The sequence below is a fragment of the Cavia porcellus genome, unplaced genomic scaffold (assembly GCF_034190915.1).
Source record: "Cavia porcellus strain 051 isolate PalLab524CR breed Dunkin Hartley unplaced genomic scaffold, mCavPor4.1 scaffold_1, whole genome shotgun sequence".
NCBI lineage: Eukaryota > Metazoa > Chordata > Mammalia > Rodentia > Caviidae > Cavia > Cavia porcellus.
Genome location: NW_026947484.1, coordinates 140,240,073 through 140,263,184, shown reverse-complemented (window position 1 = coordinate 140,263,184; position 23,112 = coordinate 140,240,073). Strand labels below are relative to the sequence as shown.

The following is a 23,112-nucleotide window of genomic DNA, read 5'->3' as shown; positions in this document are numbered from 1 at the left end:
TTGAACTCCTGGTGATCTTGCCATAGCTTCCTAAATGCGGGAATTACAGGTGGAGTCACCATGCCCAGCTGTGTATTGTTTTAAACAAAGGAAGGATGAAGGAGACCATGAAATTTTTTGAGATACAGTAGGTTGTCATGTTTTAGGGCAAAATGGATGTGAGAATCTCCAACCAAGATCAATTCATTAGTTTGTTTTACAGCTGAAAGGGCCTTGGCACTAAACTGCTTTTGTTAATCACAAAGTCTTTGGTTGTAAGGCATATAAGACACAGTCTTTTCCCTTACTAACTGGCTTTAGCCAGTTACAGTAATGGCCCATGTCACATCTGTAGTCTGATGGTTATCGTCACACACTGTTTTTCACGTAGAGCACGCTGGTCCTTTTCCCACTTCCCTGTACCGTAGATGGACTTTGTAGCTCATGCGTAGCAGGTTTTGTTCCAGTCTCACTCTTCTTGACCTTGCCTTTTATATCTACAGCTTACCAGGGATTTTCATTATTCTTCATCTCCTCAAAGATTTCCTTGCTTGCCCTAACATTTTTAAAAACTGTAGTCTTTGAGATAATTATAGTTCCATACATGGTTGTAAGAATTAATGAGAAATACTCAGTGCCCTGTGCAGTGTATTTCCCAAAAGTAGTATTATTTTGCAAAGCTGCTGTATAGTATCACAACCAGGACATTGACATTGATGCAACCCAGATTTGGAACAGTCGCTCTAGTATTTTGATATATGGTTTCTTTTTCATTGTTCTTTTCCTTACTTGTATCTTAGACCATTTCTCCTCATTCTTCTCACATATTCCTTGTCCCCAGGGTTTAAATGGGTAAAAGATCTGATTGGTTGGCAGGCTAAATTGTCATGTCAGAGTTCCTAGGGATAGCAGTTTGTATTCTTCTAGAAATAGCTTGCTTGGAACAAGTGTCATCTGGATGGTTGAAGGTGGCCTTAAAATTCACAAGAAGGCCTGGGCTGCTGTGAGCAGGTCATGTTATGGTGAAGATTGCACAGGAGCTGACATGATACAAATGCTTCGAGACCTAACATCCTTCATCAGAGGTTCTTTCTTCCAAAAGGACAATTCTGTACCGAGGACGTGGATGAGTGCCTGCTGCAGCCCAATGCCTGTCAGAACGGAGGCACCTGCACCAACCGCAATGGGGGCTATGGTTGCGTGTGTGTGAATGGCTGGAGCGGAGACGACTGCAGTGAAAACATCGACGACTGTGCCTTTGCGTCCTGCACCCCGGGCTCCACCTGCATTGACCGTGTGGCGTCCTTCTCCTGCATGTGTCCTGAGGGGAAGGCAGGTGAGCCCAGCAGCAGGGGGAGCTGGGAACCAGGGAAGGGGGAGATGGAACACACTGGCTCCTGCCTTCTCTTTGGTGTGGCAGCTGTGTACTGTGAATGTCCATCTGCAGAGGTAGCCCTCAGAACCCTTCTTTTGGAAATAAAAAAATCTGCTGGTCAGAGGGCTATGGAGGTAGTGTCCTTCCATCAAACTTTTAATTTTCACCTCAGCTCTGTGTATTCCTAGGTTTTCATTCCAGAAACTAAAAACTAATAACTATGGTCTTTGGAGCTCTGCAGAACTCTTTAAGACCTCAGAGAAAAAAAAAAGAATTTAGACTAGAGGGCCAGTAAATGTATTCACAGACTTCATTTTGAAAAGGAATAATCCATTTACTTAGGAGTTGGCAGGAGAAGCATTTAAGTATACCTCAGCTCTCAGTATCTATGGAAATACTCCTCTAACAGAAGGTTTTTTCATTTTACTGTGAGGCTGTACTGTAGCCTCTCAGCTTAATAACTTCTGGTTTTAGGAGTAGAAGTGCAGGGTGAAGACAAATGTGACGGTAGAATAAGTTTAACTGAAAGAACTTTTTGCCTGGAAGTTTTGAAATGTTTATATAATTTTCCCCTTCCAAAACTCACACCTCTGGTTTTATGGCAGAAGCCTCAGTGAATTGCTGAGTGGAAAATGCAGTTCACACTGAAACTCTGAATAACTGGAAGACCTACAGTGTCTGTGGAGGCACCTGAGGCTGTAATGTTTGTGCTTCTCAAGGGCTGTTCCAGAGGACACTGATGATGCTCATTCCATTGCTGTTTTATTCTGAGCTAGAAAACTGTTGGTGGGCCCAGTGTCAACAGGTAGTGTGACACTGGGAAAGGAAGATTCCAGATAAAATACAGGGGCCTTAGAATATTTCAGACACTCTAAAGCAAACATTCCTTCTTTTCCCAAAATTTGGATTTAACTGGGTATTGTCTACTTTTATTTGCTAAATCTAGCACACCCTACAGAGGATTGTCAGTTTTCCCAAGTCTTCCTGCTGGTTTTGTGTTGTGTCCCGTGTGTCCATCCAGTGAAGAGGTACAGCTGAGGGTTCTCTGGAGTACCAAATTGTTTTGATGCCTTCTGTGTGTCTCTGAGATGTGTCAAGCAAAGGGGAAATTGACTCTGAATGTTAGTGTTGGATTTTAAGTAACTGCTCATAAACTTTTCCCTCCTTGGTGAAAGGGAAAACTCTTCAAGTGAGAGACCTATTTTACCTTCCTTTTGCCTCTCCCCACCCTTTGACAGGTCTCTTATGTCATCTGGATGACGCCTGCATCAGCAATCCTTGCCACAAGGGGGCACTATGTGACACCAACCCTCTGAATGGACACTACATTTGTACCTGCCCACAGGGCTACAAAGGAGCAGACTGTACAGAAGACGTGGATGAATGTGCTATGAGTGAGTGTAGTGATCGTTCCCTCCCTTAGAGTATGTATCAGCTCTCTGGGAGTTTCGATAGGCATGCAGTCTACTCCCGGAACATTCTATGCCCAGACGTCAGCTTCTCCTGATCATTCCCGCTGCTTCCTGATAGATAACTTTGTAAGCATAACCACAGCCTCCACTCTGGGAATTAAATACATGGAAGGAAGAACTACTTTTGACTCTTAATATAAAGTCCTAACTCCGCGACATTTAGACAAAAGAGTAGAAAGGCACACGAGTGGAGGTTATCATTGTCTTATTTCTTTCTTCAAATGAAGGAAGAAAAGGCAAAATTGAGAGGTTGGCCAGGCCCTGGTGCTGTAGCCAGCAGAGTCTGCCCTGAAGTTCGCATTCGTGGAAACTGTCAGGTACTGGGATCTCAGTAACAAGTGCTTGTGTCTCACAGCCAACAGCAATCCCTGTGAGCATGCAGGGAAGTGTGTGAACACAGATGGCGCCTTCCACTGCGAGTGTCTGAAGGGCTATGCAGGGCCTCGCTGCGAGATGGACATCAACGAATGTCACTCAGACCCCTGCCAGAATGATGCCACCTGCCTGGATAAGATAGGTGGCTTCACCTGCCTGTGCATGCCAGGTGAGTGGGCCCATAGAGCTGAAATGAGAGGAGGACTGCCCTGAACTGTCCTAGGGGAGTCTCGGGAACCACCGCAGTTCCATGCAGGGGGATGCTTTCAATTCCCTCTGCTGACTCTGCACCACAGGAACAGGGGCTCCTGGGCAAACTCCTCATTTACAGAGGGGAGCTTTGTAAGTCCTGCAGTGCTGGAACCCCTGCAGCCAATTAAATAAACTGATTATATCAGAAACCATGTGCATACGATAGAAAATTTCAGAAGCAGTTTACCCTAAGAATCTCAAATAGCAGGTTTGGTATATTATAAATTTTTACAGAAAGGGATTTGATTCACAATTATATAGGAACTTCCATTTATGTGGAGTGAGGCACAAGCCTAATAATGTTCTGCAGAGACCATTCTTACTTGGCAAGGACGTAGTCAAGTCTAGCTTGAAGGGACAGCTAAGGGCAGCTGTGCCTGGTGATAGATTCCAGCCACTCTGGTCTTATAGGGCTCTCCTTTGAACTACACCCTGTGAGCAGTGTAAGCTTCAGGTCAGTTGGTCCTTAGGGTAAGGTGGGGATCCATTGGGGCTGGCACTGTCCAGAAAGTATGGGTTGGTCTCTTGGAAAGGTAGTAGCATCTTTGTAGGCTGAGTCTCACCAGTGTCTTTGACGATGATAAGACTCTGTCACAATATCCATTCTCCTAGATTTAGGGACTGTTCCCCATCGTGGCAAAGTCCCTTTCTCTTGGCAGAAACTTTTATGTTCATAGAAGTTGTGGCCTTCTCTACACATTTTTCCTTTATTTTGAAATATGCCTTGCTGTGTTTCTGAGCCATGTGTGGTCCATTTTGTGCAGGTTTCAAAGGTGTGCATTGTGAAATAGAGATAAATGAATGCCAGAGCAACCCCTGTGTGAACAATGGGCAGTGTGTGGACAAAGTCAATCGCTTCCAGTGTCTTTGTCCCCCTGGTAAGTGCCCATCACCTGCCCCGTTTGCCTATAAAACACAGAGCCAACTGACCACAGGGAGGGAACGTGTGGGGCTGTGTGAGGAAATCATTAAAGGGAGCACCTGATGAAGGTGTGTGTACAATTGTTTTTGCTGGATGTCTTCAAGTCGGTTGTGGCCAGAGGTCCACGTCTTTCTTGAATGGCCATGACCATGTGGCTATATGCAGAGTACTCACACTCACAGGGGCCCCAGGTCCAGGCTACTTCAGATCTGATTTTCCCCACGTGGTGTGTTCTCAAAGCTGCTTTGTGACATTATTAGTTTTACATATTTTAACCCATGACACCAGACAGACAACACCAAGATTTTTCCCCAACATCTTCTGTCACTTTTCTTTCAATGCTCCTGTTGGAGGCATGCCAAATGTCTCCCTTACACAGAACTCTCCACTTTATTATCAGAGAGAAGGCCTCTTTGTCTCTGAGACACAATCTCTTGTGTGGGAGCTCTGCCTGATACATCTTGTCAGTTTTTCCCCTTAAGTTAAAGCAGCAGTGGAGACACAAGAGCCTCTGATCGTAGCCTCTCCAAAATGTTCAAGTTGCCCACTGGGGACAGCTATTCTGTTTGGTGTCCCCTGACATACGCCCTGCTGGGAGCCTCACACACCCGCCAGGGGCATCATACTGTCAGTAAAAGAGGACACAGGCCAGTCTTTGACTTATATCACCACTGTGCCTTTTCAAGGTTTCACGGGGCCAGTCTGCCAGATTGACATCGATGACTGTTCCAGTACTCCCTGTCTGAATGGGGCCAAGTGTATCGATCACCCAAATGGCTACGAATGCCAGTGTGCTACAGGTAAGCACCCGCTCGCTCCCTTTCTTTGCACAGCAGAGTGACTTGCTTCTGCCAGCTGTTGTGTTGGAGAACACAGAGGCTGTGCTGTCCCTCACAGCCAAGCGCTGTCCTGTGTGAGGAGAATTGCTGACTGCTTTCTCTGTTCCCACGGTTGCTCCTCCTGCACCTGCCTCCTCTGCAGAGGACCTCCCATTGGTGCCCATGTTGTTCTGGATCAACGTGGGTAAGCAGGGGGCTTCTGGCTGGCTTGACTGACTCCTTGGAGAAAGAGAAGGATTCCTGTGGAGAGCTGCTGGTCTCTGGGCTTTCTGCAGGGGTCTGTCTGTCTCCTGAGGCAGAGACTGGGAAACAGTGTAAGGACTGAGTGTGTGCTTGTGCAGTGGCTTTCTCTGTCCTGGAGGTGATTTCCTCGGGATCAGGTGTGTAACTGACAGGAGAGAGCTGTTGCTGGGAAAGCTTGCGGCTGTTCGCTGACTTTTGCTTCTACCATCCAAAAGGATCTGTTCACACATGTTCTTCTACATGACTCGGTATCTGGGCACATTTCTCTCTCGGGAGTTGGTTTCATTCAACCATATACCCCTGTTACTTCTGTGTAGGTCAGTAATATAGAGAAAGCCTAGACATCATTGGAACATGTACTGTTCTTTATTATATGGCTGCTGGAGAAAGAAGTTAGGAATATATTTCAAGACTTTATGTTATTTTGAAGAGTGGGTTCTTAAAGAATTATAGGCATTGCCCCTATGATTTCTATTTGTTTAGAAAACGAAGCTTACTTCCCCAAATCATTCAGAAAGTTGTTGTTGCCTATTTAGGAAGATCATCTACAGTGAGACCTTGATGTGGCATTTCTTTTCCACACTGTTGCATTTTTGGGAGAAGATACAGGCTTTGCCTTCCCAGCCAAACTCTTCACCTGGTGAGACCAAAGCCCTCAAATTCGTGTGTAAGCCCAGTGAGAGCCCTGTGGCGCCTTTTAGTAGAGGTGGAATATGAATGAGGGAACCAAAGGAACACTTGCACGTTCCTTCTAATTTACATGTTTATACCTGGTTCCCTCGTTGAATTCAACAAGTATTTATTAAAAACCTAGTATGTGTGTGCAGCACTCTTGGAGGGATTGACAGGAATGAAGAAATATTCTGTGTTCCCCAAAGCCAGACTTGGGCAGAAGAGATGCACAATAATGAATTTGTACCTGTGGGTTGGGTTTGGGAGGACAGGATTCAGGCATAAGCACATAACGGGAGATGTTCAGAAGATTTGCCCTGATGATCAGTAAGGAGCAGCTGACACTAAAGCATCTTTAAAGGGAAATCAATCATTGATCACAAAGGTGTTTGACTTCTACAGCTTTATTTGGGACTCTTCATTCAGAGCACAGGTCTCCAGGCTGGCCTTCTAAATCAAGCTCACTGCCTAACACTGGCAATTCTGATTATTCCCTGTAGGGTACATGAATGAACTGCCTTTGGATTGAAGTGTGCATATTCTAGCTTGGTTCAAGATTTCTCTGACAAATCCTCCCCCAGGTTTCACTGGTCTGTTGTGTGAGGAGAACATCGACAACTGTGACCCTGATCCCTGCCACCACGGTCAGTGCCAGGACGGAATCGATTCCTACACGTGCATCTGCAACCCTGGGTACATGGGTGCCATCTGTAGTGACCAGATTGATGAGTGTTACAGCAGTCCGTGCCTGAACGAGGGGCGCTGCATTGACCTTGTAAATGGCTACCAGTGTAACTGCCAGCCGGGCACATCAGGTAGGCACAGGTGGCTGCGCGTGGTCAGCCTCACTGATTCTCAGCCACACAGCCATCTGCAGTTTTCTAGACATTTGCTTAGAACCCGAAAACACAGGCTTCTCTGAGAAGCACAACCAAAGCCATAAATATCTCCAAAGCAGCTGACTGTTCAGTGGAGAAGTTGGAGACCAGAACTCTGCCTGTGCAATGATTTTATGTCTCTGTGTTTTTAATTAAACCAGGCATATCATTTCAACATATGAAGTTGTTTTCAAATTTGAAAGCTCTCTTGCTTTGTAGCTTGATGGATGTTCTTTTTTCTTTAAGCCACTCCCACTTATATTATTGTATTTTTTCTCCCTGCCTTCATTTCTTCTCTCCCTCTTTCCTTCTCTCCCTCCCTCCCTTCCTCCCTCTCTCTCTCTCTCTCTCTCTCTCTCTCTCTCTCTCTCTCTCTCGCTGTCCCTGTCCCTGTCCCTGTCCCTGTCCCTTCTTTCCTGTATTTTCCTTTCTCCTCTTCACTGTGTCATGGTGCCTCTTGCACTTGGGGGATTTTAGGGAGAGGAGACAGCCTGCTGCATATCATGGTGACTGTGAACTGGGATACGGGGATCTCATCCCTTGTCCCCACAGTTCCATTGTGTTTCCTCACCCTGCTGGAGGGCACCTGTTAGGTGTGTCAGCCTGCTGCTCCTTCTGAGGAGACTCGGAGCTGTTTTTGCAGGCAGCAGGGTTTTTTTGGTTTCACTGGATTCTGTTTTTATATTTGAAGAGTGATTGTGGTCACAGTAGTGGCTAATGGTCAGAGAAGTTCTCAGCACCAGAACAAAGGCAAATGTATTAGTGGAAGCTTAACTGAAGTGTATCTTTGCTGGAAAGGAACCTGCCACTATCAGGGATGATTGAGTGAGAAGTTCATCCCGCACTTCAGGAAAGTGGCTATGTATGGGGTAGAGGTAGGGAGGTAGGTAGTTGCCCTCGTTTTTTTGTGTTATTTGCAAATCCATTTTTTCAAACTTGTCAAAGGCTCTGGACTTCATCCAGGGCCTTACAATGCCAAGTTTAAAAACAAAGTCCTTTTTGAATTGCTCAAGCATACGAAAAACATCCCATGCCTTTACAGTTGAGAATGCCTTGCCCCTCCCCACATTGAGATAACTCCCTCAAAGGGCTGAATAGATCTTTGTGAAGCTTCCAAAAGCAATTTGCTTCTGGGCTGGTCCCCAGACATGAGAAATTGCAAAGGGGAAAAAATCTGAGTGACTTACATGCAGTGAGTGGACACCTTTAGAACAGAGGGACTGTTTTTGGCTCTGTCATTGTTTGCATCGGTACACACTTGTTGGAAAGTGGAGTGCATGGTGGGCTGGTGAGCACTTTGTTTCCTCTGGGATTGTATCATTACGTGAGGACCTATCAGGTGTGGTTTCTGGGGAGGACAGAGAGTCCACGCTGCAAGTAGCTGTCACTGAGAAAGGCAAGAAGTAAGTTTTCTGTGGCTGTCAGTGTGGCGATAAAGGCCCAGGATGTCTCAGAACCCTGCCAAATCCATTCCTGCACCTCTTGGAAGGATTCAGGCAAAGAGCTACAGCAATGTAAATAATTATTGCTCTGTCCTGGGTGGAGAAAGAACTTTTATTTATGTGCTAGGACCTGGGTGGAAAGTCATTAGATGAAGCATTATGAAGAGACTGTCACAGAGCATGAGTCCTTGCCCAGTTATAATATGATCTATTTTAGTAGTTGGTGTTTGTGTGAGGGTATGGAGAGGAGAGCCACGTTGCAGCTTGCTGGATTTAGTTGTGATATTCACTCCCTCAGTAATTAAATTTAGATAAACTATTCAGAGTCACTTTCAGTTGCCTTCTCTTATCTGTGATTTTTTTGATGTTACTGTACGAGTAATTAGTATTTTTGAATTTCATGTAATGAAAGCCAGCTTGGTATAGGTGAAAAAACTCATTAATAAACAAGTAAATAACAAAATAGTGAGAAAAATGCTTATCATATATGAATTAAATAAAAGTTTGGTGAAGGAACACAGAAGTCTCATAGATTCTTAACAAGAATAGAATCAGAATGCATAGAAAACAGCACAAAGTGGGCAATTTGTGGACCCCAGGTCACATAGGTCAAATTTTCATATGGGAGTTCATTATCTGGACTTAACCCAGACGTTAGCTTCCTCTTTAGTGGGCACTGGCCACTGGGCGAGAGCCACTTTATGTTACCAGGGCTTCATCAGCTGCCTTTAGGAATTGAGAGAAAGAGCGTTGTCAGTCAAGGGCTGGAGTAACTCTTAAGGGCACATGCTGGAATATTGAGACTGAGTTTTCACTTATGGCTAATGAGGAAGCACAGCCTCCTTAGCCCTGCAAGAAAGCATGGCATGCCGGAAAGCATAAGAGTTGTGGTACCAGAGGAGGGTGCTTAGGTCCCAGCTTAGCTTGCCCTTACTAGTGCTATGACATCTTTAAAGTAGGGATAACACTGCTGGATTCTCACTTGGCTGAGAGGAACAGAGAAAAGTTAGGAAAACTACACATAATGACTATTCACAGTTACTTTCTTGTTGCTGGGACAAAATACATGACACCAGTTAGAGAGAGAAAATTTGTTTTAGCTTACAACTGTACATGTTTCAGTTCACTGTCAGCTGACCCCAAGGCAGGGCACCAAAGCTGAGAGGCCTCCTACGAGAGAAACAGTCCATCGCAGATCAGGCAGGTGGCAGCAAGCCTTCTTTTCTCTTTTTATTACGTTCAGGCTACAAATCTGTTGTTGGTTGTTCCTTCTCTTTTCTTTTCGTTCTTTTTAAAAAATTTTTAACCAGTATCTCATAAGATTTTTACCTTTCTGGGAGACCAAGATCAGATAGGGCCCAGGATGTTTGGTGCTCCTGGGTGCAAGCTCAAGTTCTCTAGTACTGCAAAGAAGGAAGAAACGAAGTACTTTATGTGTACTTCCCATATCCTCACATGAAATGTTAGGGGTACATTTTAGGTTGAGATTTGATAAAGTTGTAAAGTTAATGATTTTAACTTCTTCATGAAAGCCATTCTTAGGTGAAATTGGCACTTGGGTTTGTTTAACTGTGGCCATGAGGGTGCGAGGAGGTAGTGACTGCTAGCACAGCTTGGTGCTGCTGCCTGGATTCCTGCCGAGATACCATCATTTTCACCGGCATTGCCTTTGCACTATCAGTATGAATTTTAAAGAGTGAAAAGGCAAATGGCGAAGTATGAACAATCCCCGCAAACTGTGAATTGTACTGTTTGACAAGTGTTGCTTTGTTCTGTTTAAGGCTGCCCCAAACTGTCTTTAAGCTTCTTGTTGCATGGTATCAGAAGCAGAAGCTGTGATACTTGTTTGATAACATGGAGTGATTTCTCTTTGGTTCTTTCTTTGCAGGAGTTAACTGTGAAATTAATTTTGATGACTGTGCTAGCAGCCCTTGTGTCAATGGCACGTGTGTGGATGGCATCAGTCGTTACAGTTGTGTCTGCTCACCAGGATTCACAGGTGTGTTGCATGTACTGGGGCCTCTCCTTCAGCCCTACCATTTTGGGAAAATGACACTAAGAGGAAATTACCTTCAAATGTCTCCTGTTTCTTGGTCTCTCTGGCAGGTGTATAATCTACTTCTGTGCTTCTCTGAATCACTGTGTGACTTTTAAGGGTTTTTTTTTTTTTTTTTTTTTACCGGTACTGGGGATCGAACTCACGACCGCCTGCTTGCAAGGCAGGTGCTTATGCCGCTGAGCTAAGCCCCCTGCCCCATTAACTGTTTTCTAAATGGAAACATACCACTTTTCAGACCACATGTTTCCTGCTACCTGAGACTTAATTCCCAGCAAACTATAAAGTTCATTGCTATTGAAGAAGCATTAAGAAGCATTTCATAAAGAGGTTAAAATGATTAACTTTATATCTTTATTAAATCTCCAACTTAGAGTCTGTCTCAACCATTTCATGTGAGGAAATGGAAAGTGCACATAAAGTACTTCTTTTTTTCCTTCTTTGCAGGATTAGAGATCTTGAATATAAATTGCCACCAAAGCCACCTATGTTTTCCTATAAGCAGTAGTCAGTGCGTTCTGTAAAGCCATCAGCAAGATAAACTTAGATGAAAACAACTGCTTATCTCAGGGTCCTTCGTATTCACGAAAGGATGAGGTCATTATCTGAGGGGACCTTCCTAATTTGCCTAGCAAGATGAGATCTCTCTTCCCAGAAAGAAGAAAGTAAATGGCTAAAATAGTTTTGCATATAACTCTTCCTATTGTAAACAATAGAAGATGGCATTTGTGCACATGCGTACTACACATCCCTTCCTCTTTTTTTCCTTGTTAATATTACCTTCATCTTTGCCTTTCTGATCAGAGCATTCTGGAAGCTCCTGAGGAGTCCTGATCTTTACACCAAAGTCTGTGATTGATATCATCAGAGGACTACACTGTGTATTTTGTTCTTTCTGGACAGCAGCAGGCACTGATGCAGTAGTACCCTTTCATAGTTCTCATGTGGTCGTTTGTTCCCCGGATGAGAAACTTTTTTGAGAGCTTTCGTCAGAATCTATCAAAGAGAGACCAGAACCAAGTGAGGAGAATGTCTTCCATTTGATTGCTGGGAATTTTGATGTCTGTTTCCCAAGCATTTCAACAGCTTAGTGTGACTGTAAAGTAATTAGTGTCTAGTAGGTCTCAGTGATTCCCATTCATTGAAGATTTTCAAAAATCCAGCGATAGTGAAAGCTTTCCTGCCCAGGCCCCACACTAGTGATGTAGCCTGATGGAACTGCATGTCCTGAAAGCTGTTGCTTTAAGATCAGGTGGCACCAGTTAAATGCACAAAAGTCTCTGCTACATAGAATTGTCAGGTGTTGTTGCTAAATGGGTAATGTAGAAAGAATACCTAATATGTATGAAGGACTTACTTTGAGATAGACACTAAACTAAGTGCCCTGTCTCACTTAATTAAGCATAGCAGGAATGACTTAAGTCATTCCTGTGTATTGATGAGAAATCCACAGTTCGGAGAGGTGAAGTGATACTGCAGTGCTTTGCAGTAGGACTGTCCTCCTGGTGGTCTGAACCAGAGCCAGGGCCCATTCCTTCCGCATTGCACAGTCTCACTGGTGGCTTCTCTTTGGATTCATGTAAGGCCTTCTACTGGAATTACTTATTTTTGAAATGTCAGTGAATCATACTATTTTTCTTTTTAATTCGGGAACTCAGCAAGGTCAAGAAGAATATAAAAATATTCTAAAATAAACTTAAGGTGTACTGTGAAATTACATAATCAAGAAATGGAATGTTTTGGTTACTGGCTGGCACCCTGTTTGGAACTGTTTTCTTTGCTTTGAGACTGTTTTCCTTGCTTTTTTTTTTTTTAAATCAGCTGCTGAAAATATCTAAGATAAACTCTGAGGTATTTTATTCCCTTTATTTTAATGCCTCTTCTTTTCTGTTTTGTAAAGCACCTTTGTATCCATCATCTTCCTAAATTCTCTTAATAGTCCAAAAAGGAAGCTCTGCTGCACTGTTAACAAAGAAAGCGACTGAGATATGAAACTTGCTATGCTTGTGTTGTAAGCTAGCAAATCAGAGAGCACTGTGAATTTCCAGGAGGCAAAGACCTCCCTTAATCATCCTGTTAGCAGTATCTAGCGCTCAGAAATACTGCTGAATGGATGAGTATGACTCATATGCCGCCTTCTTTCTATGCAGTCCAGAATCTAGTATGGACTGTGTTATTTATTGAATACAAATTCTACTAATTCTAGTATCTACTGAGTGAAAAACATGAAATAACTGCTCAATTCAGTAGTTCCTAAACCCTACATGGAACATGGTTGAACTATTTCTGATGCTGGGTAGACATGGAGAGAGCAGAACCTGGCTTTTGGAGCAGCTACCAGTATACACAGCAGGGCAAGGAAGTTCTTAATACTGCCACATAAAAATGGCTTGCATATTTATTGTAGGAAAGATTTCAGAGCAAATGAAGGGCTGCAGGGGTAGTCAGAGGGTTAGAGGCAGAGCATTTGCCTAGCATGTGTGAGGCTCCACATTTTATACCCAGCATACTACATGCGTATACATACATACATACATACATACATACATACATACTGGGAGACTGAAACAGCAGGATCACTTGAGCCTAGGGATTCCAGATCATTGTGGGCAACGTAGAAAGACTCCATCTTTCAAACATCAAGCCACAAACAAGCATACAAAACAGCATGTGAAAAAAACTTGGGAGAAGTGGCATCTCTGGAGATGCTTTCTTAAAAAGGCCAGCATTGAACAAGGCTGTTTACTGTCATCTTTTAGTGCATTGCAGACCCAGGAAGCTCTGTAGTTGAAGCACTCTGGGTCACATTTTGGTGCCAGTGGCAAACATCTCAAAGAACTAGTGGTTAAGGTCAAGGAAAAAAGTATTTTTAAATGAGTTCTTGATAAAACATTTAGAGGAAAGGAATAACCACTTCCAGATTATGAGTCTTTACCACAAGAACCACCAATAATGGTTTGGAGAGCAGTGGAGGGTGAAAAAATGTTAATACCCATACTTTAAAGGGTGTGTATCTGTTTCATTTGGAATTTCCTGTTCTAAATGCAGGCTTGCTCTTTCTTAAATTTAAACAAAGTGCATTTTATAAAAAGTTTTGAATGAGAAACATTGTAGTCTAAAATTTATGTGTCATAGCAGTTGCTTGATTTTATTCATTTACATAATTATGAGAAATTTAAAAGTTTCACATTATTTCAGAAAATGTAGTTCAGTCTCAATTATTATCATTTTTAAAAATCATTATTATTTTTTTGTTGTTGTTGTTTGTAGCAGGGATCCAACTCATGACCTTACACTAGCCAGGCAGGCACTTGTGCCACTGAGCTGAAGCCCCAGCCCCAGTCTCAATTATTATCAGAACACTTGTAAAACTGACATGTTAGTTGATTCAGCCCAGTGCAGTGAAAAGCAAGGCTATGGCGGCCATCCTTTCATACTTCAGTCTGGGGTGTGTTGTGGAGTGAGAACTTACTTTTTTCACATACTTCATCGTCTTTACCATCATAGTACATTAAGTATAACTACTGGAGGCAGAATTTCTCTAAATCTAATGTTTGAAAGGCCTGCGTCACAATCTGTGGCAGTAGACCCTAAGAATCTCATCTAGAAGTAGGTTAGGTGAGTATTTCACGTATTACAGTTTGAGAGACCCTGGATGATACTGAATTGTTTTCTCAGTTACCAGGGAACAATAAAAATTATGCTTTGAGACTGCTTCATAAGACAGAAAATAGATTAATGAAACTACAAGAATGAAAACAGAATAGCTTTTCTTGTGGTCAGTTTAATCATTAACCTAAGTTAATCTGTTGAGTAAGCATTCCAGTTAATTGTGATTTACTACAGATAGAAATGTAAGAGGGTGGCTAATTGAAGAACCTATGGCAAACTGACAGAAAGTATGCTATGAAAGCTTTTTTGAATATACAAACGGTGTTATTAAGACATTGATGACATTTGTCATTCCTTCAGTGTATTTTGAAGTTTCCCCATTCTTAATTTGGAAAGAGAATGATCTGTACTTCAAAATGCTATAACTGTCTCAGTGTTTTGTTAACTTTGCTTGCTAATTCGCTTAGTACCTTCTTTGTATGGAATGATGTACTTTTGAGTGTTTTCTTTTTGAAATCCTGACATTTGGCACCCTAGTGCACCTTATATCTAGTGCAGATAAAAACTATGTCTCATAGTTCAGGTCTGCTCTTTGTGCTTTTGGGGTTTGCATAACACTGCCTCCTTCTCTATAGGGCAAAGATGTAACGTGGACATTGATGAATGTGCCTCCAATCCCTGCCGCAAGGGTGCAACGTGCATCAACGATGTGAACGGTTTCCGCTGCATATGCCCTGAAGGTCCCCATCACCCCAGCTGCTACTCGCAGGTGAACGAGTGCCTGAGCAATCCCTGCATCCATGGGAGCTGTATTGGCGGCCTCAGTGGGTGAGTAGTGGTCATGCATCAATAGGTTTTTGTTGATCTGTGTCAAGGCGGTAAGTTTTAAGTACTGGTGATAATGTGAAGAAGCAAGTTAGACACTTAACCTGGAGAAGTCAGCTGGAAACTTGAGCTGAAACTTGGTGGAAGGTTTTGGTAGTCTATTTTAAAGTCTTTCAGAGTGTCACCTTGTCCATGGAAGTTGTCTTTCTTTCTATACTGACGTCCTAGATGGAAAATAAGAATTATCTTCTTTATATAAATGATCAGAAGGATTTCATGTGAGGAATCTTACTATGAGATTGAGTTTGAAATTGAGGAATGTTCTAGCTTAATTTTTGCCCCCTCCTTAAATACCAGCTTAGTTTTATCATAGTACATTTTGGGTGCAATTGGTTCAGCCAACTGTAGATGTAGTTCTGATAAAGTATTTGTCGTTGACATAACCCCCAGAATTATAAGATATATTGGTAGTTTTTGAAACTATGGGGTAATATTTGGTCCCTTGAGCTTGCCATAAGAAAGCATAAGATCTGGGCAAGAGATAGTGGCACAAGTGCCTTCCTGGCAAGTACAAGATCTTGAGTTCATTCCTGGTACCAAAAAAAAAAAAAAAAAAAAAAAAAAATAGCCTAAGATCTTTGGTCCCTTGAGCATTGCCATTTGCCAAGCTTCCAACAGGTGAAAGAAAAAAATGTTTGAGAAATATATGATAAACAAAGTTTTCTAAATAATGGATTAACTCAATATTCCTGTTTGAGTATGCCAGTCTTCAAAGCACCTTTCCCCATATACTCTGTTCCTACAATCTAAGTAAGATGCCTGTCATCTTTTGATTGCACATTCTAAGTGCTGTGACATTCCACTGGGGGATTATGTGTAAATTTCAGATCTTTTTCTTTTTCTTTTTCTTTTTTTTTTTTTTTTTTTTTTTTGCGTTTTCTTGCTCAAACCATAGGCGTTTCCTTGAGACAATGTTTCAGGTCAGATTAAAGCATGACTCAGATGTAAAGCATCCCAGTAACTCCCCAGTGTGCCTGAGTCTCTGGCATTAACTTATTTCTTGTTAACTGTTTTGCATCAGAAACCAGGTTCCTAAGGCTTGCCTTACCTTTGTTTTGTATATAATAAAGCAAACAGATTTATGTGTGTTAGTGTTTGCTGCAGATTGATTAGCCCAATATATCTGGCAAGCTTTGCTTATATATGAAATTTCACTATAATCAATTCTACTACTTCATGACCCAAACATACTAAATGGGCTGATGTGATTTACATCATGTGCATAGTGATACAGATATACAGCTATAGAAGATTAGCTTCTGAACTCTGTTCCTGCATTTCTTCACCAATTCCTATTTCATCCTGTGACTCAGTTGTACGTTTGACCTCTGACAAGAACAAAATTCTGCCGTCTTTCAGATATAAGTGCCTCTGTGATGCAGGCTGGGTTGGAATCAACTGTGAAGTGGACAAAAATGAATGTCTTTCTAACCCATGCCAAAATGGAGGAACTTGTGACAATCTGGTAAATGGATACAAGTGCACTTGCAAGAAGGGCTTTAAAGGTAAAAACAAAGCATGTGTTCTTGCATCTGTCGTCTTCTTGTTGCATACTGCTTGACTCACTTGTTTTCATTTCTAATGCATTCAGTAGCATGTGATTGAGCAATTAGTATTGATGAAACACTTGGGGAATAAAAGCATGAATAGATATAATGTCTGCCTTTACCTGGCAGAGAGATAAGCTGCTGAAACAGTATTTCAGAAGATCAGTTAAGACACTTACAACTCTGGGTGTGTGTCTTATGATCTTGCTTTGGTTCTATGATAATTTAGCTACGGGTTGTAACAAACCTTTATACATGGAGATATTCTTAGATACTTAGTGTCCTATTGCCTTCTAGAAAAAGGCATAGAATGAGAATTATGTAAGATGTTTTTCTTTTTGAGTTGTCTATGTTGTAGTTCTACTACTCAGGAGAGATACATCAGTGGGTAAATTATATTTATACTCATTTATGCATTCATTGATTTACCCACTCAAAAATTGTACTCGGCTATTGTGATACATCAAAACATTTTAGAGCCACTTTATTTGATTACAGAACAAACATCCCAGTCCAAAACTCTGAAATCTAAAAGTGCTTCAAAATCTGAAACTTTCTGTGTGCCAACATGGTGGCATGATTGGAACGCCCACATCTGACCTATGTGTGAAATTTAATTTCATGTACAAAATTACTTTAAAATGTTGTTTAAAGTTACCTTCAGTCTATGTATATAGCATATATAGTAAACATAAATTAATTTTCTGTTTATACTCCAGCCTCAGGATATCTCATTGACTATAAGAAAGAATTCCAAACTTCCCACAATTCTTTATTTTTAAAAAGCAAAACAGGAAATGGGTAGAAATAATACAGAATATTAAAAAAAACAGTAAGAATTCAACACTAGTTAATATATTCCATATTGTTATTTTAGAAGTACATTAGAAGTACATTTTGTAACTAGAAGTTACACAATATAAGCATAAAAAACGACCAATCAAACAATGACAGTACAAACTATTCTTTTTGATGAGCTAACAGAGAATTAGTAGTATGGTTATTTATTTTGCACACTTAAACCTACATACAATTATATGTATATACCTATAAGGTATTCTTTCCTTTTGAGCACTTTCTTTCCCTTTCATTATTACAATATCTGCTGTACATTTTGGATCTCACTACTTTTTCAGTTCACAATTCTTAAGTAAGAAAATATTTCTGATACCAAACATTTCAGCTAAGGCGTACTTAGCCTATTCCTACAATTTTCCTGAGACCATATTTCAGTTATTAATTTTTAGATATGTTGCATTATGTTTACAAAGAAATTTGTAGGTTCAAAAGCATCTTCCTTTTTTGATCTTATTGAGACTTGGTTATCAGTGAGAAAACTAAAAATCAAAATGTAAAATTCAAGTGTTCCTGCCCTGGGAGCAATAGAGTACAGTTGAACCCAGGCTTCTGTGTTCCTAGACCATCAATTCCTTCTTCAAGATGCTATAGTTCCTCTCTTTTAAGGCTCTGTGCCAAACTATATTGAAGATACAAAGGTATTCAACATTTGGGTACTGTACTACTCCCACTAATCCTTTATTACTTTTCTCCCTTTTTAATGGAAATAAGTTTTATGGCTTGTATCAGGACAAAACAACACTGTTGACTTCAGGAAGTGCCACATTCGTGATAAGACTCTACAAACGAACAAATAGGCATAAACCAGAGGCTTTGCTTGTGTTCAAAAATATTTTGTCTTTTTTCTAACTGGAAACATCATATAAAGGGTCTTGTTTGCATCAAGCAACAAACTTTTCAGCCTGAAGGAATACTAGTTGCATTACCAAGAAATTACTTGTAGTTGGAGAAGCATTAGATTTTCAGGACATGAGAAAAGATTGTTCTTTCTTCCATCTTTTTAACTGATTGACTATTTATAGTTGTATGTCATGGACTTGTGACCAAAATGAATGAGATGGTGTCCAGGGGCCCGAAGAAATGACAGTAGTCTTAATTTTTAACCCTGAAAAAGTGCATCAGTAATTCAGGTAGTGAGGAAGTGGACAGTTTCACTGTGTGTAATTTCTCTCCCTTTTTGTCCATAGGCTACAACTGCCAGGTGAACATTGATGAATGTGCCTCAAATCCATGTCTGAACCAAGGAACCTGCTTTGATGATGTTAGTGGTTACACTTGCCAGTGTGCGCTGCCCTACACAGGTGGGTGCCGCAGGTGCCAGCAGTGCAGGTGTGTGTGTGTGTTTGTGTGATGTCAGTGCGTGTGTCGGAGTCTGAGGGATTCAGGTCTGTGGTTCGATGGTATTGTGCTGTGTGCCTGAGGCACTGGTGCTACTCTAGGGACTCATTACCTGGCTGTCCTTCCTGTGCTTGCTGATTGCATCTGGAGTTTTGAGAAAATGCTGTGATGGAGAAATACATTTACCCGCTTTATACTTTGGAACTTGAATATTTTTTTAAAAAATTATGTACAGGTGAAACCTATTACACAGATAGTGGTTTCTACTCTCACTGGGATGGATCATGTTCCCATCAACTTTTCTATTAGTCTTAATTTCAGTAATGCAGCTACCATTTATTGATAATTTATGGTATACTAAATACTTTTTTAGGTGGTTGTGGGGATTGAATCCAGGGCCTCACATGTGCTAGCAAGAGCTCTGCCACTGAGTTACACAGCTAGAACCTACACACTTTCTGTACTTTGAGCTGCTTAATCTTATCCTCAGTAAGTCTACAATGTAGAATTTTCTGTCACCAATTTATACATGACAAAGCTGAGCCCTAGGAAACTCAGAAAAGTAAGTAGAAGATCGAGGATTTCCTGTGAGTCTCTAATTCCGGGTAACTGCCATTCCTTTCCCCATACTTTAACCTCTGTCTCACTCAGAACCATTTGCCTGTGATTGGTTCACATTGGGAGAAGGGACAGATGTGATTTTCATTTCACATCAGTTCTCTGTTTCAGATTGTATTTTGCTGTGTGCTTGAGGCATTTCTGTTATGGCCATCCTGTGATTGGTTGTGCTTATATGTGCCTTGCTTGCTTCCTCTCATCCATGAGAAAAAACAAAACCATGAATCATGGGTTTGCTTATTTCATGCCCGTGTTACTCATCTCCGAGTCTTGGACTACTAGTAACAGCAGTGCATAGTGATCCTGAGCTGTGTAGACCAGCAGGAGGATCACAGGCATAACTAAAAGAAATACTACTGTAGGGAAACTGTATTTATCCTTCCTGGCTTTATAAAATCAAAGTTATGAAAGATTCAGATGAACCTTAGACCCAAGCATAGTATGAGTAACATCATTCCACAGAGACAGCGCTGATCCTGTTTATTGATAGTGAGATCATCTTGTGACTGTGAAGACTCAGGAGTTGACAGCCATGGTAACATACATACAGCTGTGACCATGCTCAGCCACTTCACAGGTTTACTTGTGTAAGACCTTTACAGTGTCTTCGATGTCAGCTCATCTTGAGAAAACCTACATTGTTATCAAGCGACTCAGATATCCTGAGAATTTTTGGTGGTATGTGGGTGGTTGGTCTTTCATTAGAGAATGATCTAGTTAAAGAATTTATAGTTTGTGGTGTTGGAAAACCAAATCTAACCAAAAGACTTGTATATAGGTTAGCATGTTTATTTCATGTAGCTCAAGTTTCTAAGCTTTGTCAGCAAAGGGCACCAAGCCATATTGCTGTTATTTGTAGGTCACTATTCTGACCAGATACTGAAAACTTGTTTGGGGCTATTGGTAAAATTTTGCAGAATTTTTTTTTCTTACAAATATTTAGAATAAAGTTTAAAGTTAGGTTTGTTATAACTTGATCTCTCTTTAATAGAAAAATTTTTATTTAATATTGCTGGGAGCTTATATCTAACATGCTAAGACAGAAAGTGTTGGTGGGCAGATATCAGTGACAGGTTGATATTGTTGCAATGAGACAAGCTGCCCAAAAATTGGAGCTCCTTCCCTGTTTCCCACTTCTGAGGAGTGTTCTGGTCAACCCTGTTCCCCAGAGCAGGGTAGCTGGGTGGGCACAGGAAGCTATTCTGCTCTTGCTTCCGTGATGTTATCAAGGTGCATCTGTGAAGCTGAGCTTGTGTGTAGCTAAGTCTTAGCTATAGAGATGCAGAAACTGTCTTTAATACAGCTGTAACAGTGAAGGGGATGGCGGTCTGATAGCATTTGAATGCTCACTCTGCACCTGATCAGCAAATAAGGACTTTTCTGTATTTTTTTCACTTAATCCTTAAAAATGCTGAGTTATGTATCCTTCAAATTCTTTTTTATTCATGAGGGAGGCTTAGAGAAAATAAATAACTTGCCCAGGGTTACAAAGTCAGCAGTGTAAGATAAGGGGATCTAAGTTTCTCAGATTTCAGAGCTTCCAAACCACTGCTTGAGAGCATGCTAGGCATACAATTTGGGGAAATTATTCCTTCTTTGGCTAGTTTTGTGTCTTAAAATCTATCATTTATTTTCCAGGCAAGAATTGTCAAACAGTGTTGGCTCCCTGTTCCCCAAACCCCTGTGAGAATGCTGCTGTTTGTAAAGAGGCACCAAATTTTGAGAGTTTCACTTGCTTGTGTGCTCCTGGCTGGCAAGGTAATAGAATGGGGGTGGAGAAGCAAGTGCATGCATTTTTTTCTGCAGTTGTAGACAAAGTGGTCAGGTCGGCAGAAGACACAAAGGCCCTGTCAGGGCTTCTTTGCTTACTAATCATTGTCAAACTCTCAGGCTTAGCAGAGGAGTTGCTGAGTAGAATGCATTGTCCATGTCTTGGGGGCCCTCTAGTGGCTGAAAACTCCAAATCAAAAGTCTGAAACCATAGTGTTCTTTGTAGAGGGAGTTTTTGTACCTTAGCAGAAACTTGCCAGGAACTTCCCAGGATGCCAGGGTGTCCTTCAAGCATTCCCCTCCCTTGGCTCCAGCTAAGCTCAGACCCCACGTAGGTTTCTGTGGGAATCAGCTTCTGAAGAGCAGGAGGCAGTTCACTGTTCCTTGTTTCCAGGTCAGCGATGTACGGTTGACATTGATGAGTGTGTCTCCAAGCCCTGCATGAACCATGGTCTCTGCCATAACACCCAGGGAAGTTACATGTGTGAGTGTCCTCCGGGCTTCAGTGGTATGGACTGTGAGGAGGACATCAATGACTGCCTTGCCAGTGAGTATCCCAGCCAGCTGCTAAGCCTCGAAGGAAGAAGCAGCCCAAAGGGAGCAGAAGAGATGAACTCAGGGGCTGCTGCTGTCTCTAATGCTGACGTTGGCAATACCCGTCAATTTTTTTGGTGGCCCTGGGAATTTAACAAAGGCCTTTCAAAATTAGCAACATAATCATTTTGAGTTTTGAGATAGGGTGTCTTCAAGTTGCTCAGTCTATGTTCAGGTCAAGATCCTCTTAGCCTTCCTAGGAGTTGCAGTTTTAGGCATGCACCACCACACATGGTGCTTGTTTGTTTTCAGATCTTCCTTTTGAAGTTGGTCTTTAGGTACCAAGACAGTGGAATCTCTTTTTTTAAAGCATTTTTAGATTTTAAAGCATTTTTAGATGGCATTTTGAACATTGAACAAATAGGAACAATGCTGTAGTTTTCTCGTACATATTTTTGAGAGACAATACACTGTAAGTATTTTAAGTATATAGTTCATTAAATTTTGGAGCATGATTACCAAAACCACCATCTATGATAATGAACATGTTTGTCCCTCTACAAATATTCTTATCCGGTTGTAATTTTCCATCTCATTTTTCTTGTCTCACCAGAGATTTACTTTAAGTCACTACAGAAGAGCTGGCATTCTTTTTTTTTTTTTTTTTTTTTTTTACTATTTTATATAAGTAACATGCTCTTTTTGAGGGAGAGATTCTGACTTGTTGCAGTTGGCATGATATAATATTTGTGATTGGTACATTTTGCTCTTTGTACCTGTAGTTAATTCTGTTTTATTAATGAGTAGTATTTTACTATATGGATATATAGATAAGAGTATCCCTTATCTGAGGTGCTTGAAATTAGAAATGTTCTAGATTTTTTTGGATTTTACAGTTTTCGTATGTGCACAGTGAAACAATACAAGGGTGTTACCCATGCCTGAAAATGAAATTCATTTATGTTTGTATGCACACCTTTCATACAAGCCTGAAGACAGCTTCATGTAATATTTTTACCTGCATTTTGACTGTAACCCACCATCATAAGAAATAGGATGTGGGATTTTCCATTTGTGATACATGTGTACACTCAGATTTTAGAGCATTTCAGACTTTTCGGGTAGGGATTCCCACCCCGTATTTTAGTTCACTGGTTAATGACCATTTAAGTTTTTTTTTTTTTTTCCAGTTCTCAGGTATTACAGATAAAGTGTCATGATAGGTGTTTTCATTTCTCTTGAGTAGTACCAAACAGTAGAAAGGATGAGTCATGTGATAAGTTAGTGTATGTTCAACTTTAAGGGATTGCCAAAATGTTTTTCAAGGTGTTTGTACCATTTTCATTCTGAACAGAATTGTAAAGAACTAGTTAATTACATAGTATTTAGCAATATAAGTCATTTTAATTTTGGCTCTTGTAGTGTTGTTTCACTGTGATTTTAAT

At 41.2% G+C, this 23,112-nt stretch overlaps 1 protein-coding gene across 7 annotated transcripts in view; it reads left to right on the top strand.

The window, feature by feature from the left end:
* The window catches only part of Notch2 (notch receptor 2), a 170,372-nt gene that overhangs the window by 119,625 nt on the left and 27,635 nt on the right, over nt 1–23,112 (top strand). For all 7 annotated transcript variants that reach the window (XM_063256533.1, XM_063256525.1, XM_063256512.1 and 4 more), the window contains 12 exons: nt 1,082–1,315; nt 2,593–2,748; nt 3,182–3,370; nt 4,218–4,331; nt 5,062–5,175; nt 6,711–6,944; nt 10,338–10,448; nt 14,753–14,945; nt 16,362–16,507; nt 18,595–18,708; nt 21,002–21,121; nt 21,528–21,680. In XM_063256533.1, coding sequence (XP_063112603.1) covers nt 1,082–1,315; nt 2,593–2,748; nt 3,182–3,370; nt 4,218–4,331; nt 5,062–5,175; nt 6,711–6,944; nt 10,338–10,448; nt 14,753–14,945; nt 16,362–16,507; nt 18,595–18,708; nt 21,002–21,121; nt 21,528–21,680 — 1,878 coding nt within the window. The remainder of the gene's footprint in view (nt 1–1,081; nt 1,316–2,592; nt 2,749–3,181; nt 3,371–4,217; nt 4,332–5,061; nt 5,176–6,710; nt 6,945–10,337; nt 10,449–14,752; nt 14,946–16,361; nt 16,508–18,594; nt 18,709–21,001; nt 21,122–21,527; nt 21,681–23,112) is intronic.